Below are 19839 nucleotides of genomic sequence, written 5' to 3'. Positions count from 1 at the left end.
CCCTCTGCGGATTTAGCCTCGAGGAGTCCCTCGGCGACCGCCCCGGCGAACGGGAGTCGGGTGACTCCCGACTCTCATTTACGGGGAACCCGGTTTACCGTGGGTCACTGCCCCGCTGTCTGCCGGTGGGGGGAGAGGCCTGGGACACTTGGATTTGGGCCACCAATCCTGGATGGATGCCACTGGAACCTAATGGTTCCCGGAGCGCCCATCCCTAGCCCCTTCAGAATCCTTCCCAAGACACTGGCCTGGAAGCCCGCAAACGTCCCTTTCCGGGGAGGCCAAACCCGACCCTCCGACCGACAGCTGATGCCCCCTTTGAGTTGCCCATAAGAAATGGGAGAGACTACCCTATTCATTCCCGTGTTTGTCTACATTCCTCTTTTTCTCCCTCTCTCGTTTCCTTTTGGCTCAGAGGGAGCCCTCTTCGTAGCCACGTCTGTACCGTCTCTGCTTCTTGCTGAATCGAAATCCAAATCGGCCCCCTCAAAAAGACTCAGTGGCTTTCCTAAAGCCGGTTAGTGGCCGAAACGGGATTCTGACAGCCGGCCCTTCAGGGGGAGCCGGCCCATCGCCACCTCCACCCCCTGTTCTTGGAAGCCTTATTTTGTTGGCTGCGGCGGACTTGTATATTTAAGTCTTCGCAGGTTTCTGTCCTATTCTTAGTATCTCCTGTACATTTTTATTCCGGTTTAGTGTTCGGATGCACAATCTCTTTCCTCTTAGAAATTTTAAACTGTAGCATGTGAAGCATGCAAACGGCAATTCCCAGAGAATCGGCAGGGATGCTCGGGTGAGAACTGGAGCCCCTCCAGGTGCAACGAGTTCCGCGCCTATGTTGCAGTTTGTCCTCCTGTTCTCACCTAACTCGATTATCATTTTCGAGCTGATGATGGGTGACATCACAAGCACCCAGCAAAACCTGTTATTTTTAGTGTAGGTCGTGTTAATTACCTTTCCCACTGTAACTAATGTTGTAGGATTTAAAATTTTTGCATTGAAGAAAGACCGAACTCTGGGCTGGGCTTATTTTTGTAGCATTGCAGGTCATCTGTAAAAGCTGGCCTATTTCTCCCCACCTCACAAAATGATAGGAGGGAAAAAGTGCTAGGGCCAGTTAATATTTAGTGTCATTTTGTAGCTCATGCTCAAGTGTAAAAAGCCCTTCTGAATTTATTCTTTAGGTTATTTTTCACTGGTCAACTGAATTTCATTTTCCATTATGTTATAGCGTGAAAGCATTCACTGTTCATAAACTGTCACTGTGTGAAAGCGCTGCATGTCGCACACTGCCTCTCTGTTAAGATGAACCCTGTCCCCCAAAGAACCCAGCGCCATGTGGCATTGAAAGCTGAAAGTCAGCGTGACATTCTTCTGTTTGACCCATTCCTGGCAGCAAAGAGTTAATGCTGAATGAGTCATTTTTATTAAATAAATCAGAAGCTTAACTAAGGAGGTTTCTTATAATATTTTGTGTTTGTGTTATTTTTTCTTAACGGGGCTGCATCTTTCCAATATCGATTTTTTGTATCCCTTGGGAACTGTTCAGTTGCTGCTACCTTTTTCCTAATGGTGAGAGGATTTGGGGAGGAGGCGGCCTCAGCAGTTGCCTGATGTGTATCTCTACATCATGCCTGGCTTGCTTTCTTCGAGGCCTAAATACCTACCAATGGGTATGTGTGTTTGTGGTGGGTGGGCAGCTGGATTTGTACCTATACTTGGCCTTCTCTCTTGCCCTAAATTCCTTCTGAGCTATCAGGACCCTGTGACAGGCTCCATTTAACTTTGATCAAAGGCTTGCTTTATAAAAATCTAGTGTTTGGAGACTTGAGAGGTATTTTTTCTTTAGAAGTGATGTGGGCTGGTTCCCAGAACCCTAATGAGCTCATATATCAGCCAAATGACACTGCAGTTACTGAGCCTTGTCGTTCAGGGAGCAAGAGCTTTGTGGTCCAAGACCTTTAGGGACTAAAACAAAACATAGGCCAAGTTTGTCTTACGCATTTCCACGCCCTACCTTTTAATACCCACTCTTCTCCCCACAGGTGTTTTCCCATCATTCTGCCCCAAGCCTTAGGGCCCTAGAGTGTTACATGCTTCAGCATTTCCTACTACCTTCCCATCTAATGAATATACCCCTTCCTTCAGAGAATCCAAGCGTGACTAACTCTTAGTGGAAAGCAATTGGAACTAACTCATACTAGCATGGAAATGACTGATGGCTTCAATCTCTCTGCATATATTTGCATCTCCTCCACCCCAAATAAGGTATCAGTCCTTCATTAATACAACCCTTATGCTTACTATTGCCAGGCCCAAATTACCAATAGGTGAAATTCAAGTGAGATTAAAAATTTGAATGTGGAGGCCAACTACGGGTAGGAAGGATCCAGCCCTGTGTGCAAATCTGAGGCCTGCCTTGGCTTCTGTAGGCTGTGCTGCTTTTCTTCTACCTTTGACACACAGCTTCCTGAAAGCTTCAGGAATTCTCAGCTCATCTCTGTGGCTTGCACGTGTGTGTGCAGCTAACACGGGGCGGAGGTGGTGGCACCTGTGTGCGGACCATTCATTTATGGGCTGGGTCCTCATAGGTCATTATACCCCACACCCTTTGAGGAGTGGGAAGTTTTCCATTCTTGGTATTGGCTCTATTTTTAGGAAGGAAAACTAGCAGGAAACAGAAGGTTGGATAGAAATGGGAAAGTTCTTCCCTTCTTGGACAGTCTTCCAATTTACTCCAGTGTTTAAAGTTTGAAGCATCTCCTGGGGAAGCACATACAGGATCAGATCTGGGGAAGAACTACCAGTCCTGTTGATCAGAGGATTCAACTGCCACCTTAGCAGGGCAGTGCAGCCCAGGTGAGCTGGCATCCCAGACTCCCTCCAAGGGGAGTGCTGGCCCACTCCGGGGCGAGGCACATGATTGGTCTGTGCGGTCAGCTCCAGTCATACTGTTGGAAACAGCTGGCTTTGGTAGGGAAAATAAATGTCATGTGTTGGAATTGAAAACCCAGATCCTTGTTGTTTTTCTTAGGAAATTAAATCTACTTCTAGAAGAAACCTCGTTTTTACCCCCAGTGGATAACCTCTCAAGATGGTTGCTGTCAAAGTACCCAGCAAATGAACTGCTTATTTGAGTCAGTACTTAAATGTTACAGCTTCACTCCTCTTGAAAATCAATTGGCCAGGATGAAAGAAAGATTTCCATATCATTTGGGCAAAGGGAAATAAATTATCGGGAGTCACTGGGACCTGCTTCTAGGTTGTGGCTTTAACTGGAGTCAAGGGTGATCACAGTTGAAAATTAGAATGGGGTGTTTTTCAGCAGCTAGGGAAGCAGACAAAGGGACAGTTTGAAATCACTTGTACCCAGGGCACAACTTGATAAGAGAGAAGGTTTTTCTTTTTTCCGTCCAAGTGCATTTTTAAAGGAAGGTTTGGGGAGATTTTTACAGTGAGGTGATGGAGATGGAGTTTATTGCCTACCTTTTGCAAATTTATCTACCTTTTGGTTGTAAATAAGTCTACAGGTTTCAATGATTAAAAAATCTGTGGGGCCTTACCTGGTGGCGCAGTGGTTGAGAATCCTGCCAATTCAGCGGACACGGGTTCGAGCCCTGGTCCGGGAAGATCCCACATGCCGCGGAGCAACTAAGCCCGTGCGCCACAACTACTGAACCTGCGCTCTAGAGCCCGCGAGCCACAACTACTGAGCCCACGTGCCACAACTACTGAAGCCTGTGTGCCTAGAGCCCATGCTCCACAACAAGAGAAGCCACTGCAATGAGAAGCCTGCGCACCGCAGCGAAGAGTAGCCCCCGCCCACCACAACTAGAGAAAGCCCGCGTGCAGCAACGAAGACCCAACACAGCCAAAAATAAAATAGAAAATAAAATAAAATAAATTTATTAAAAAAAAAAATCTGCGGCTGTACACTGGACTCAGTAAGCAGGCTTCTCCACATTTCCTGTTTACTTAGGCCTTCTTCAGGGTGTTTGAATCTGGGTAGTTAATGGAATTGGGAAGTTTTAACAGGGTCCTTGTTATAATTTTTGAACAGGATGCAGTTTTTGGCAACCAGAGGCTTAATGTGGTACCCAGTCAGTCTAACGGGAAGATGCCTTTTCCACAGTGCTTAGGTGTGATTTGTCGCACACTGTGCCTTATTTTACAGGTGGGTGCTTAAGCTCTGACTGCCAATTCCTTCATCATTTGGAGCTGTTGTGATGAGGGTGCCCCACCTCTGAAAGGTGTATTATGGGTTGTTTGGACAGAGATGTTGTCCTGTTTATGTAGAATGCCGGGCTGAGAGTTTGGTTCTTCATGCAACTAAGAGATGCCGTGTATGATCTCTTTACAAAGGAGAAGAAAGAATATAAATCAAGATCGTGCTGAAGATGTTTTAGTCTTCAACCCATGGCTGCTGAAGCTTGGGCACTGCCTCAGAGTCGTCCTGAATTTCTGTTGCTGTTGAGGACTCTCAGTGTTGAAAGCATAGGAGACGAAATCAAACCTTTCTTACACGTGACCCACCTGGGACGCGACCTCCAGTTTTAGCGGGTTTACCCCGCTGCAATATTGTGAGAATTTTTTGACATTTGACTGATACAAAGGAATAGATACTATAGAGCAGAAAGAGGAGGGAAGAAAACGTGGCGTGTAATTTAGGCCTGGTGGCTGCTGGTTGTGGTTAAAGAGAAATGGTCCTTCTGTTAACTGTTGAGGGGAGGCACGGAGGCATTTGTATTCCACAACTCCGAAACCCCGTCCGCCGGTTAGGGCCATGCTGATGGAGCAATGCAAGTCAGTGCCACGCTGAGGACCCCAAATGCCCAACCAGATGTGGGCTATTTGTGCTATTTTTCTAACGAAAAAGTCTCGTTAGAAGGAGCAGCACCTATGTGAGCCAGTGAGCCACAGGGGCAGGGCGATGGCTGGGGTCGTATGTCAGGTCAGGGGGTGGTAGGTACTTTACAAAGAAGACAGCTGCCATTACCCTGCGGGAACATGAGCCAGATATTGCCAGAGCCCGAGATCTTTCAAGAGAGGCCAGAAAGCTTGATTTCCATGCGACTCTCCTAAATGTTAAAACACGTCTTGGATAACGGAATCACTTTGCTGTATACACCTGAAACTAACACAGTGTTGTAAATCAACTATATTTCAATGAAAAAACCCCACATCTTGGCCCGCGGGCTGTCAGTTTGCAATCCTTGGCTAAGAAAGAATAGCTCTAGTTGTGGGTTTCTTAATAAGGGAATGCCTAACTTCCTTTTCTCCTTGTTTTTGTCAGGCTTACTAGAAAGCAGCACTCGGCTAAAACCCCACGAAGCCCAGAACTATAGAAAGAAGGCGTTGTGGGTCTCCTGGTTCTCCATTATTGTCACACTGGCCCTGGCGGTGGCTGCCTTTAGTGAGTATCCGGAGTCTTGCTGATCGATGTATGTGCCGGTGTTGCCTGTTTTATTCTCTGACTCCTATGGGATGTGCTTTTGCTTTTAGCTGACTATCATTGATGAGTAAATTTTTTTCGATGGTTGCATAGTCAGGATGCTTATAAATTAGGAAAATGGCTTCTCTCCTCTGCAGAGGCAAGAGGTGGTTAAGAAGAAGAAATGGAGAACGGACTGGGAGCTTTGGCTCTCATCAGTATGCGGGTTTGTGGCAGTAGATTCTGGCTGCCAGCTGAATAGTGAAAATATTCTCTTGGTGGATGCCTTCAGCCTGGGCTGACATGTGACAAATATACATGCTTGAGATTCGTATTTTGAGCTTCATGCCACCAGATGAGTGCAATCGTTCCCCCGATTGTATCTGCGTAAGGTTTAGAATAAAATCATCCGTACATTTTAATGAAAGGAGAATGGGAGGGTCCTCTCTCAAGTTTTCAGTGGCCATGGAAGCAGAAATATTTATTATAATCAAGAAGAACTAAGACAACTGAACACTTTCTGCCCATGGATGATCCTTTGTCCGTGTTAGGAAGCCCCATGACATGCGTTTTCTCTGCTAACATTTGCAGCCTATAGAGATGTGTGTGTGGTGTTTATTCTTAATCGTGCAGTGATTCACAAGCTTAAGCAGTGACATTCAGCTTCAGCTCAACCTTGCTGGAAACCACAGTGTCATTTATTTATTTTCTTTAATGCTAGGGAAAAGAATGTATTTTGTGCATTTCGTGATTAATTTATGACTTTAACAGAAAGATCTATATTCTAAGTGATGAGTATCGTACGAGGTGTCTCATGTGACACCCCACAGAGTAGGAGAAGAAAGGGCTGTGTCCGCCGGAAGATGCTGCCCTGTGTGTGTTTGAAATTCCATTCTGCACAGTTAGAGCTGCTGCTGGAAGTTGGTGTTGGCTCCCAAGAGGGAATATTAGAATTTGACCAAGTTCTCCCCGCAAAACTCAGCATATTTTCCTGGAAGCAATTTATATTGGAAACACTGTACCATGTCTTGGCTTTTTGTTTTGTTTTGTTTTTTTGTTTTTTTAAAGCCACACATTTAGCAGCCAAGGATAATGCATTTCAGGGTAGAAACATTTACCAGTGAGCCAGAAATCTGATCAAGAGGAATTCTGGGAAGGGTAAGCTGGGACGAAGTGAGAGAGTGGCATGGACATATATACACTACCAAATGTAAAATAGATAGCTAGTGGGAAGCAGCCGCATAGCACAGGGAGATCAGCTCGGTGCTTTGTGACCACCTAGAGGGGTGGGATAGGGAGGGTGGGATAGCGAGGGTGGGAGGGAGATGCAAGAGGGAGGGGATATGGGGATATATGTATACATATAGCTGATTCACTTTGTGATACAGCAGAAACTAACACAACATTGTAAAGCAATTACACTCCAATAAAGATGTTAAAAAAAAAAGAGGAATTCTGATTCCTGAAAATAGCTACTCCTCCTCCTTTTTTTTTTTTTTTTTTTAAATGCTGAAACAAGAATAACGAGCCCGATTGATGTCCCTGGAGCCCGATTGATGTCCCTGGAGGATAATTTGGTCACGGTGGCTGGTGGTGGGGTCCGAATCTGACACCATAATTTACATATGGAAAGAAAGAGGAATGCCAGGAAGGGAGAGGTGATTTACAAACAGAATAATAGTTACTCAGATGCGCGGCTGTGTGCCTGATAGAGATGTTAACGACTCTATAATGTGGGTGTTTGAATGAGGACCTGAATGTGAAGAAATACTGAGCAAGTCTTTCCTTTGGGAGAAGAATCCTACATTTGATGTCTTTAATCTCAGAATAAGAACAAATTAGGAGGAAATTTTGGTTTCCCGTATTATGCCTGATCAGTTGGGTTATCATAAAAACTTTGTTCCATTTCTTATAATAGGAAAAGACTGTTGCATAATGCATATGGAATTCGAATATTGCTTTGTGAGAAGCGTTCTGTTTCTTTTCAGAACGATCTTACCACTTTTTTATGGCAAGCAAACAATTTAACTCCTGTAAGTTCTTGCCTATAAAATGTTGGCATTGACATATACATGGTATGCTCTTTGTTGCTTTCTATGGTACATTCAATTTGTTCCCAAGTTGCTTTCAACTTGTTCTGGTCCAGTGAAACCAAAACATGTAGAAGATAAACTATATTTTTTCCCGCTTTAACTACAGAGTAGCTTCAGTGTATGTGCACCTGTCTGTGTTTTGTACTTTAGACCCTTGAGGTGGCCTGTGGCTGTGTTGTTAGCGCTGCTGGTTTTACTCTTTAGTTTCCTAAGTTTATTTTGTAACATGAAATATTAAAAAAAATTTAAGGCATTGTTTACATGTTGACAGGCCTTCGCTCACTCCTTTTCATAGTTTTGAAGGGAGAGAAAATCAGTAGAGATTAAGCAATATAAGCTGACTTTTGAAGTTGTGTGAATTAGTATTTCAAGGGAAATGGTACGTTTCAGAAAGTGCAGTAAAAGTATTTTTAGAAAAGTGTCAGAAGGAGCCCCCAGTCTTCTTCTCCAAGGAGGTGGTTGACAGAGAGATGGGATAAAATGGAATATGGTCTGGCTTGGCGAACCCCTGTTTTATCCTGTGAAATGGTCAGGTTGAACCAGTTAGCATTTTAAAGAGAATTGCTGTACAATGCAGTGCTTTGAGATGGCAGAGAAGTGTTTGGAGCGTGTGCCCGCGTGTGTGTGTGTGTGCGTGTGTGTGTGTGTTGCCAGGGGGTGATAATCATGGTGAAGAGTAGAAGACTGTGTGTATTGTCGTGCCTTCTTGCCACTACTGGATGGTAAACTCTTTGGGAGCAGGAAGAACATCTTTACGTGGAATCAGGACTCAAGGTTGTTGAATGAATGAACTGAGAGAGATTTTAAAAAGCGTTTTTTCGGTTAGGTGGAAGGAAAAGATTTCTTAGAAATAAATTTCATCTAAACATTTGTTTAGATACCAGGCTTAGGTCTCATTTATTTTATGAACAATTGAAATCTTGTCGAGACAGCTGGAAAATCCGACAGCCGTTCTCTTGCTAAGGGCCCTGTCTTTGAGCTGTATCTGCAGGTTCAGTTAGAAACCCATCTTTATCTCCCCACCTGCCATTTTCTCTTTACTCATAGATGCTGATTTTTAGCTGAGCATCCTCTGGAGAAAGGCTATTGTCTCTTTTGTGTTTGGAAATGAGGCTGCTGGATATATATAAGTTTGGGGGACACCTCTTTTCTCAGGGCTGGAAAGATGTGTAGTTTTACATAGTGTGTACATTGCAAATAAAGACTATTACCCTTTACTTCCTATATGCTTCCAAGTAATCAGGTATGCCGTGTTTTCCCAAATTAGTACTTTCCAAAAGACCATTAGATGAAACTAGCTTTGGTCAGTATTACTGAGTGATCTGTGACAAATCACTTACAAATGTAACTATGGTTGACATTCATGTGTCTGGTGTAGTTTGAAAAATTAGGTGAATTTTTAAAGTTTGTGACTTGAAAGTATTTTGAGAGGAATATGTGCTTTGAAAGGGAAATGAACTATTTTTGATAATACTTGGTAATGTAGTGATTTTTTGGACCTGCTCAAATGCTGATATAAAACCAGATGGTAATACATCTTGAATATTTCAGAGAGAGCTCTAGTTTGGCGTTAAAATTACTTCTGTTTATAATCGGTAGGCAGCATGGAAAATGGCAATCCTGTTATGAACAAACCTTAAAAAAAATCTGTTTTAATAATGAGGCTAGAAGGAGAACAGAAGTTCTGTTTCAGAATTCAGGGTTTTGACATCATTGATGTCTTTGTTAGAATGATTTAGGAAAATGCATTCTAACTCTTTCTGAGCTTTGAATGAGTGCAAGTTAATTTTTAGGCACTCAATACATGTCCTGTGAGAAATGAAGATATATTTGAAACATTCTCAGGGGAAAACTTTTCCTAAGATACACAGTTCTACTTTAAAAAAAAAAAGTACTCCAAACCAAGATCTTCTCAGAAAAAGCTCACTCAAAAATTTTGTGAATCAGTAGATTTAAGAATTACAAAATTTTCTGAAAGGAGTGATTTTATATTTGGGAGTTTTAAAATAATATATCTGATTTTCATATAAACTGTTGACCCTTAAAAATGGTAGAATAAGTGTAGTTATTCTTTTTATTTTTAATTTGTGAGTCCGAGAGTTGAGAGATAAGTGAAATGAAATTACAGATTCTTCTATAAACTCAGCAAAATATGTCTGGGAACTTTTTTAGGTATCTCTCAAGTGACACATTTGTGAGGTGGGAAAGAAGACAGAAGATCCTCCAGTGGCGTTCTGGTGCCCTAAGAGTAACGTCTAAATAATTACAGTGGTGGGACTTTCCTGGCGGTCCAGTGGTTAAGACTCTGCTTCCAATGCAGGAGGACAGTCGGGGAACTAAGATCCCATATGACCCGCGGCGTGGCCAAAAAGAAATTTACAGTGGCCTAAAACGTGTGTCCCGATCTGACCCTTGCCCCACTTTCTCAGACACCCCAACTTCTCCTCAGGATGGGAGTGGGCATCCTTCAGCAAAGCTCATCTTCCCATGGATCTCCACGTGGCTGAATCCTCAGAGGGGCCTCCCCAGTCACCAGGACTCATCCCCCAGAGTAGTTTTACCCATCACACGGTGTATTTTCTTCATCCCAGTTTTCCCCTTTGTGTCCCCACCTCCGTTGGATGATGACGCCTGTGAGGCCCTTGCCTCTCCTGCCTGTGTCCTTAAGACTCAGCCCCTGAACTGTTTCCCTGAACCAAAGACTTCAACACTCGGTTTTTATTCTGCTCATAGAATGATCCTTCGTGTCATTTGCTGTTCTTTTTTATTTCTATTGATAAAAGAAGTATGTGCACGTTATAAAAATTCATGAGGCCAGAGGTACACTGTGCCAGTCTCTTTCCCATCCTAACCTCTCTCCCTGTTCCTGCGCCTCCCGGACGATGTTTGTTGCCCGTGTCTTGTATTTTCTTCTAGACATTCTCTGGGCACGGGAAGCCCAGATGTGGTGCCGTGCACGCTTCCCGTTGGTACTTAGGTTAGATATGGCGTCTTATTCTTGCTGGTCTTTCAAAGAGCCCGGCCTCTTCCCAAGCTGCTGTTTCCCTAGCGTAGTGTGAAGTCGATTCGAGGTGGAGAGTTTTCCGGAACAACTTCCCAACCACGGCCTGCCTGGGCTGCTGAGCCGGGTGACACGGTGGGGACAGGATGTGGGCAGGAAGCTTGTGAGCCACATCCTGGGCGTGCTGAGTGGGATAACTTGCTACCCGGGAGCGTGCCGGGCGAACGATAACCGGGGATGCTGATTCTGAGAGGTGGAAACCAGGAGGGAGGAACAGGCTGAAAGGCAGTTTGGGTGCCTCATCCTGACAACACGCCCTGCCTCTGGGTTCCTCCTTCACATCCGCGAGGTCGTGTCCTCACAGGTTGCTGCCTGGTCCCCTCCCCCATGCTGGCTCAGTGACGCCTCATGGATGCGGAGTAGTATTTTAGTCCCACCCCTTTGCTTACCTAGAGTCTCCTCCTGACCTTGGCCCCTCCTTCCTGGCTGTACTCGGATGTACTCCTCCCATCTCCCAGCCATGCCAGCCCACAAACACGCCTTGTAGTTCCCCAAATGCTGCATCCAACCCGGCGCTCTCATACCCATGCACCTGCTCTGCCCTTGGCCTCAGATGCCCTTTGTTCCTGACCCCCCGCTTTGTTTTCTTGCTACATTGTATTTCTCCCCCAAAACTGAGATGAAAGATCCCCTCTTCCAGGAAGCACACCCTGACCCTCCGGGCTGTCTGAAATGCTCCTTTTGCCCATAGCTGCGTGGGCACCCAGCAGTCAGGGACGTGACACTCAGTCACTGTCGCTCTGTGCACTGATACACCCCCCTCACAGGCAGGGCGCCGTCCTCTCCAGTCTGCTTTCTCTGCCCCAACACAGTTGGCGCTCAGATATTGGTTGGACTGGAGTAATTTTGACATCTTCCTGCTGAGGCCACCGTGGCTGCAGCAGGTTGAAGATGTACATTTGCAGGTAAAGAGCTCCGAAAAAGGCACGGCAGCGTTTTCAAGTGAACGGAAACAAGGGGGAAAGCCGTCTTCAACTTTGTGGGTAAGGGGGCTGGGGCATGCAGGCCCCTTCTCTCCCCCTCCCCCTCATTCCACTCTCCCGCCCTCCCCTCTCCCTCTGCCTCCTCTTGGACCGAAGGATCCAGGGTTCTCTTGACCGGACTCGCTTGTGGCTGTTAGGAGAGCACGTCTTCCTGAGTCTCCACGCTTACCATGCGCTGCTGTTTCCAGCCACAGTGCAGGAGGGGTCTTAGCAGCTGCTTGCTTGTTCTGCCTTCCTTCTCCCTGCATTCTGCACACAGCCTTGAATTAAAAGTGTGGCCAGGGTGCATTTGCATGGGGGTGTCTTTGTCACACAGCGGTGGCAGTGACTCAGGGGAGCTGGGCAGTGAGCCCCGGCTGGGCTCCTCTCATTAGGCTCGCCGGGTCCTTGCCCCTCCTTCCTTGCACCTGGGCTCTGCTAGGAAATGGGCCAGGGCCCTGTGGGAAATTCCTGAGGGCTTTTCCTATTGCCTCTCAGTCTCTTTCCAGGCATATTTGTTAGCCGGTTGGACAAGAAGGGGTTTTCTGGTCTGCTTGTACTCCAGGGCTGTGATTTGGTCCTCTGGGAATTGCCTCTTAAAGACGAATGTCTGGCAAACTTCTTGACAAGAGGTTATTTCCTGGTGTCCCATCCTGAGGGCTGAAGATGATGCCAGAGTGTGGGAGAGAACCCTCCTTCCCCCAGTAAAGGGACCTGTTCCTCACTCTCTGCCAACTCTCCCATGCCTATCAGCTCATCCTTCCTTCCAGCTGGTGGATGTGTTCATTCAGTCCTTAGCGAATTTCTGTTGCCTGTCTGCTGTGCTAGTTACGACAGAGAACATTAGGAAGTGGGACATGGACCTAGAGACTGTCATACAGAGTGAAGTAAGTCAGAAAGAGAGAAACAAATATCATGTATTAACACATATATGTGGAATCTAGAAAAATGGTACAGATGAACCGGTTTGCAAGGCAGAAATAGAGACATAGATGTAGAGAACAAATGTATGGACACCAAGGGGGGAAGGCGGGGGGGAGGGGTGGTGATGGTGGGATGAATTGGGCGATTGGGATTGACATGTATACACTAATATGTATAAAATAGATAACTAATAAGATCCTGCTGTATAAAAAAAAAATTAAATTAAAAAAAAAAAAAAGGAAGTGGGACAGTCTCTTGGTCCCCTTGAAGAGCTCCAGCCTAATGGGAAGGGGAACTCCGCAGATGTCAGGGCAAATAGTAGGGACTAGAGGACTTTTACCTTCAATGATAGGATGGACCAGAATAAACCCACTCACCAGCCTAGGAAGACAATGAGGAAGCTTATCTGACTCAGCTTAGCTTGGTGAGGGTTGGGGAGTGTTCCACGAGAACTTATAACCACGGGATTACCTTGTGCAAGTTTGTGTTTGGAATTTTCATAGGTTGATTTCCTAAGAAATAGACCCTGAGACTCTGAGATTTACTGCAAGAGGTGTATTGGGAGTGGAGGCTGGGAGAGGCTGTAAGGAATAATACCTGAAAGGGAGCAACGGAATCAAGACTGGGCAGAGGGAGAAGTTGAACTTCGATGCTGTTACCTCAGAGGCTTGTCCCACAGGGACTTAGAAGCTGGAATGGCCCTTCAGAATTGTCTAATTGAAGCAAGGTTGTTAGAGCAGTCATTGGTGTGAGCTGCCCCACGGAAAAGTGTAACCTTGGGAGAGGCAGCTTCCTTCAGTAGAGGTTGGTTCCAGGAGAGGGATGTCACTGTGAGCCGTCAGCAGCCCTCATTCCTGGTGGCTTGAGGAATGAATGCTCAGGTCCTGAGGGAGGATCCAGGGGATACACCATGGCATCCGCTTTAGGAGTTTATCCTGCCCGAGTAGCCTAGGAACCCTCAAGCTGAGATATTAACATAGATGTGGCTCTAGGTCAGAAATATCCCTGGAGTGCCTGAAAGAACCAAGTGTAGAACCTCAGCTAAGTCCCAGCAGCGTCCCATGGATGACACTCCACCGAAGATGAGCTCATAATCCAACAATAGGAAGCTCCTGAGAAAGGATCCACCATGACTACGTCAGACAGCATGTGATTAGAACTCCTATTTCCAGAGAAGAGAATTACTTGACAAAATCTGTAAAATGGGTATATTTAATGAGTAGACAATCAAAAAGGAATCAAACACACGAAAGGAAAAGACACTGAAAAGACCAAATGGAAAATAACCAAAGAAATATATATTTTTGTTGTTTTTATGGAAGCCATAACATGGATGTAGTTTTTAAAAATTTAAGAACTACAACAGTCCCCCACTCACTCTCCTCTCTATTTCCTCCTTGTCCCCATCCTGGCAATCACTTTGCCTCTCTAGTTAGTTGATCCTTGCATTTACTTATATCTGTATAAATAACAGGCTTCTAATGCCAGCTCTTGAATTTTTGTCATTTAGGCATTATTTGTTGACTTCCCACCATGGAAGAAGATAATTTACTCTTTACCCTCCTCCTGGTCCCACACAAACATGCTGACTTCTTGAATTTCCATCCTTGCATAATAGTTATGGTTTGCATTATTATGACTACATAAATCTTGCTCACTGAGCTATATGGTGAAGAATGATTACTTCTTTCCTGCACCATTTTTTATTTTCTCTTGGTTTTAATATCTGTTTTGTTTAGTCCTATGTTTATTTTTCTCTGCATCTATTTCTTATTAAACTCCAATTCAGCATTTTTATTCCAACCTCAGCTTCTCTGTAATATTTTCAGATGCACTGATAATTCTGTCAGTTTCATCTTGAAGAAATCTCTCTTGGAGCCGTTTGACATCCTCTAATCTGTTTGGTTGCCCTTTCTATTAGGTGCCCAGCTGCATCCTAGAATCACCCTTCACCAGGGATTTGGGCATTCCCTGTATTTTTCTCCTCTGCTGAGTTCCCCGTTTCCTGGATACCACGTTTTTCTCTTCTCTGATTGACACCCTTATCTTCTTTTTAACTCCTCTACCTAGGAAGGGGCACAAGGGAAGGGAAGCTTTCAAGCCTGAAATGTCATTAATATATCCTGACACTTGACTGATGCCTTAATAGAAAATTCTCGGTAGGAAATAATGTTCCTTAAGAGTTTTGAAGTTCTTATTTCTAGGGTTACTATTTAAGTCCTAAACCTTTCTAAATCATAATCCTTTGTATGAGACTTGCTGCCGTAGGGTCTTTTTCATGAATGTATGCCCTTCCTTTCTATTTTTTATTTGCCATTTATCTTTTTCTTTTTGCTCTACATTCTGGGAAATTTCCTCCACTTTATACTCCTACGTTTCTATTGAGCTTTTTGTTCCTACCATCAAGTTTATTTTTAATTGTCTGAGTGTGCCTTTAAAAAAATCATCCAACTCTTGTTTTGTTGATCTTTTCCATAGACCTTTTCTTATCTTTCTGAGCAAATATTAATGATAGTTAAAAAAAATCTTTTTCCGGTTCTTGTGTTGTCTTCCTCCAAGGTGCATTTTTTTCCCTGCTTGCCTTGGGTTCATGGCTCACGTGAGGAATCCTGTGAGTGGTGGTCCTTGATAGTCTGCTCATATTAAAAGTGGGTGTTAAAAAAAAAAAAGAAAGAGTGGGTGTTTACGCCTATGTTCATAGCAGCACTATTTACAATAGTCAAGACATGGAAACAACCTAAATGTCCATCAACAGATGAATGGATAAAGAAGATGTGGCATATATACACAATGGAATACTACTCAGCCATAAAAAAGAAGGAAATAATGCCATTTGAAGCAACATGGATAGACCTAGAGATTATCATACTAAGCGAAGTAAGTCAAACAGAGAAAGACAAATACCATATGATATATCACTTATATGTGGGATCTAAAATATGACACAAATGAACTTACATACGAAACAGAAACAGACTCACAGACATAGAGAATAGACTTGTGGTTGCCAAGGGGGAAGGGAGTGTGGGGGAGGGATGGATTGGGAGTTTGGGATTAGCAGATACAAACTGTTATATAGAGAATGGATAAACAACAAGGGCCTACTGTATAGTACAGGGAACTATATTCAATATCCTGTGATAAAACATAATGGAAAAAAAAAGAGAGGCAAAAAGAGTGGGTGTTTAAAAGCTGACTAGAATACACCATTGTAAAGCAATTATACTCCAATAAAGATGTTAAAAAAATAAAATAAAAAAATAATAAAAGCTGACTAGATTTCTGAACATATAGATGGACTTCCCTGTGGGTTGGACTGTTTTGTTGGGTGGATTCCAGTTTAATACTTCCTGATCTTTCCTCTTGGACTTCCCAAGTTGCCCAGAGAAGGGCTTTCTGATCTGCCTGGAGGGTAGACACCTGACTGCGTGAATTTTGAGAGCTAAGTTGAGGAGGAGGATTGAGATCTCAGCATTCTATTTGGAATTCTTAACTTGGTCTGCTGGTTTAGAGTTCAGTTTGGTTTTCCCACCTTTAGCTGAGTCTGGTGTTCCTCCAACAAAAGACTGTTGCACCTTCTTCAGAGAATAAACCTCTAGTGTCTGATAGAAGTTGGGGAGGGAATCTGGAGGAGTGGTTTTTAAATAGACTTTGAACCAGTCATTCTGTTTTCCGTCTTCTCTTTGTTACTCTGTGCTACCAATTGTTTTTTGTTTTTCTCCTTTAGTGCCCTGAGTGTAAATTGGGTTGCCTTTTTGCTTTCACACAGCTGTCTTAGGAATTTGCTTTCTGGAGTCTGTTAAATCAATTACTACTTGCCCATATGTTTTCTAGCATCTAAAAATACTTTTTGCTGCCTCTTTCATTTTCTTTTTCTAATGGGGTTGTCTTTTTTTTTTTTTTTTTAAATACCTCTACTTTTAGTTTAGTGAGTTTTTTAGAGGAAGCAAAAGTAAATGTGAGGAACCATCCTGCCATATTTCCCGGGAAGTGTCAAATACAGCAATTTATAGTGAAAAATATACTAAGTGAATCAGAAACCAATGAGAAATAGTGAACCAAAATATAGTCTGAGGAACTTACCCAGAATGTAGCACAAAGTGATTCTTCTCTTTCATATTTTCTAAGAGACATGGAAGTTAGGAAAATTTCTAAAATAAATGAATAAGGATTGCAAAAGTAGAAAAAAGAGGAAATAGAGAATAGTCAGTGTTTTTAGAAGTGTCTAAGGCTGTTTTGGAATTGATGGAAGGAGTGGAGTACATATGTTTCAAACCATTACAGGGGAAAAAGAATTAAAAACTTACCTTATTTAGTAGGCAGCAGGAGAAGTGAAAAAAAAAATGGCACAGAAAAAGCATAGAAAGGGCAAAAAGTAGAAACAAATCCAAACATTTGAGTAATTTTAAAAATATAAATGGATTAAATCCATTAGGTAAAAGTCAGATAGCTTGGATTTTAAAAATCTAGCTGTATACTGTTAGTAAGAGATAAACTTAAAACATAAGGTCACAGAATGGCTTAAGTATAGGGATAGAAAATATGTCTGGCAAATAGGAACAAAAGGTTTTTGTTGCTGTATTAATCAGAGAAAATAGAGGCTTGAAGACAAAATGCATTATTAGATATAAAGGGTGTTACTATATAAACAAAGGTTCAGTTCACCCAGAAGACAAAACACTTGTGAATTTGTATATACCAAACAAAGCTCCAAAGCCCCTACCAAAATTGATGGCATTATAGGTAGAGATTGATAAATCATAATCATAATGGTAGACTTTATTGTACCTCTTTTACTTGTTGACAAATGAAAAGACAAAAAACTAGTGAAGACATCGAATATTTGAGTTATGGAATTAAGTGGTTTTCAAACATTTTTGACTACTATCTGTAGTAAAAAATGCATGTCACCTAGTATATCTGAACTTATGTTTTATATACATACTACATGTCATATCTAAGCACATTTAATTATAATACGCAGCATGTTTTTTTTTGTGCTACTAGGAAAATTAAAAAATGCTGTCATTGAACTATATCATACTGACCATGTGTGAATGACTTCATGTCAGAGATTTTAAAATTAGAAAAAAAAAGTGCACTTGAACATTTCTCTTTCATTTGAAAAAAGTGCTGGTCACAACCCAACAAATTGATTTTGTGTGCCACCAGTGAGTTGTAACTTTCAGTTTGAAGAACACTGACCCAATGGGTCAATATAGAACCATGCATCCAACAAGTCTGTTTAATGTTATGGAACATTTTTAAATGTGACCACTTCCATAGTCACAAAGGAAGTCTCATCCAATTACTAAGAATATATTTTACAGTGTTCTCTATCCACAGTGCAATGAACATTTGGAATCAAGTATAGTTAAAATACTTCTGTATATCACGACATATGTTGGAAATTAACACCTTTCTGAGTATCTCAAGGGGGAGAGATATTAAATATTTAAAAATATTTAGAACTTAAAGGAAATTAGATACTAAAAATTGATGAGCAAAACTATCTAAAACAAGAGACTAAGAAAGGGAAAAGCAGTAAATCCAAAATAGGTGGAAGGAAGAAAACAATACATTTAAGAGTACAAATTAATGAAAGAGAAAAAGATACAGTAGAATCAATAAAACTAAAAGCTGTTTAAGACTAGTAAAATAGGCTTAGCTCTGGTAAGACTGATCATAACAGAAAAGGAATGAGTGAAAAGTACTTAGAAGTTAAATGAAGAATAATAATTAGTAATAAAGAAAAATTTAGGTAATGAGACTATTATTTACAGTTTTATGCCCATAAATTGGAAAGCTTAGGTGAAACGCATGGTTTCCTAGAATCATAATCTGTCACGATTGACTCAAAGAAAAAAATGACCAAGTATGCCTGATTTAAATTAAAGAAGTTAATCTAGGCCATTGGTTCTCATCCAGGTATGATTTTGCACCTAACTCCCTACCTCCTCCATTCCCAAGGGACATTTGGCAACGTCAGGAGACATATTTGGTTGTCACAACTGGGGTTAGGAGTGCTACTGGCATCTGGCTCTCAGAGGCCAGGGGTGCTGCTAAACATCCCACAATGCATAGGATAGTCCCCCACCAGACAAAGAATTATCTGGTCCAAAATATCAATAGTCCATGGTTGAGAAACTCTGATCTAGGCCAACATGGTTTAAAAGGTGTTTTTATGAATATTCAAGGATTAGATAATCCCACTCATGTATTCTGTTTCACTGAAAAAGAAGGAAAGCTTCCCATATCATGTAAAAAAATTTATTTATTTATTTGGCCACACCGCACAGAGGATGGGATCTTAGTTTCCCAACCAGGGATTGAACCTGGGCCCCCTACATTAGAGTCTTAACCACTGCACCGCCAGGGAAGTCCTCCCATATCATTTTGAGAGTAGTACTAGCTTGATACCAAAAACCAAAGACGATAGAGAAGGATTTATAGATAAGTATCACTCATGAATATAGATGTGAAATTCTTAAATAAGATAATAGCAAGCTGAATCTCTCTGTGTTTATATAACAAAACAGTAAATAACCGTCGTTACCATATTGTGTTAATTTTGGAATGCAAGGATGGTGTAGTTAGAACAGTTATTATGTAATTCACCATGTTTATAAATTAGGAGGAAAAGTCATAGCATCTCTCAGTAGATATACAAAAAGCATTTGATAGAATTCAAGGCAAGATAAAAACTTTTAGCAAAGAAGGGAATTGTTTTAGCCTGATAAAAGGTATCTAACTTAAAAAGTCAACAGTTATAAGTGGTAAATATTAGAAGCAGTTCCGTAAAATCTGGAATGAAGATAAGGATGCTGCTGTTATCCCTTCTCCTTAACATTATTCTTGATGTCCCAGCCAGTGCAATAAGGCAAGGAAAAGAAATAAAAGTACACATATTGATTGGAGAGGGGGAAAAAAAGAAACCAGCATTACTCATGGATAGTATAGTCTGCTCTACATAGAAAAGATAAGGGAGTCTGCAGACACTGTTAGAAGAAATGAGAAATTTCAGGAAAGTTGATGTGGATGAATAGAAGTTTAATATACAAAAATCAGAGAGCAACAGTCAGCTCTACCCACCACCAGTCCCTCCCATCAGGAAACTTGCACAAGCCTCTTAGATAGCCTCATCCACCAGAGGGCAGACAGCAGAAGCAAGAAGAACTACAATCCTTCAGCCTGTGGAACAAAAACCACATTCACAGAAAGATAGACAAGATGAAAAGGCAGAGGGCTATTTACCAGTTGAAGGAACAAGATAAAACCCCAGAAAAACAACTAAATGAAGTGGAGATAGGCAACCTTCCAGAAAAAGAATTCAGAATAATGATAGTGAAGATGATCCAGGACCTCGGA

At 42.4% G+C, this 19839-nt stretch overlaps 1 protein-coding gene across 2 annotated transcripts in view; it reads left to right on the top strand.

The window, feature by feature from the left end:
• TMEM163 (transmembrane protein 163) overlaps positions 1–19839 on the top strand; it is a 252880-nt gene that overhangs the window by 791 nt on the left and 232250 nt on the right. The window contains exon 2 of one of the 2 annotated variants that reach the window (XM_061183338.1): positions 5294–5413. The exons of the other annotated variant lie outside the window; for it this stretch is intronic. Coding sequence (XP_061039321.1) covers positions 5294–5413 — 120 coding nt within the window. The remainder of the gene's footprint in view (positions 1–5293; positions 5414–19839) is intronic. 2 annotated transcript variants of the gene reach the window in all.

This window comes from Eubalaena glacialis, chromosome 1 (genome assembly GCF_028564815.1).
Source record: "Eubalaena glacialis isolate mEubGla1 chromosome 1, mEubGla1.1.hap2.+ XY, whole genome shotgun sequence".
Lineage (NCBI taxonomy): Eukaryota > Metazoa > Chordata > Mammalia > Artiodactyla > Balaenidae > Eubalaena > Eubalaena glacialis.
Note: the sequence above shows the minus strand (reverse complement) of the source record. Positions and strands in the feature narration are given on the sequence as shown.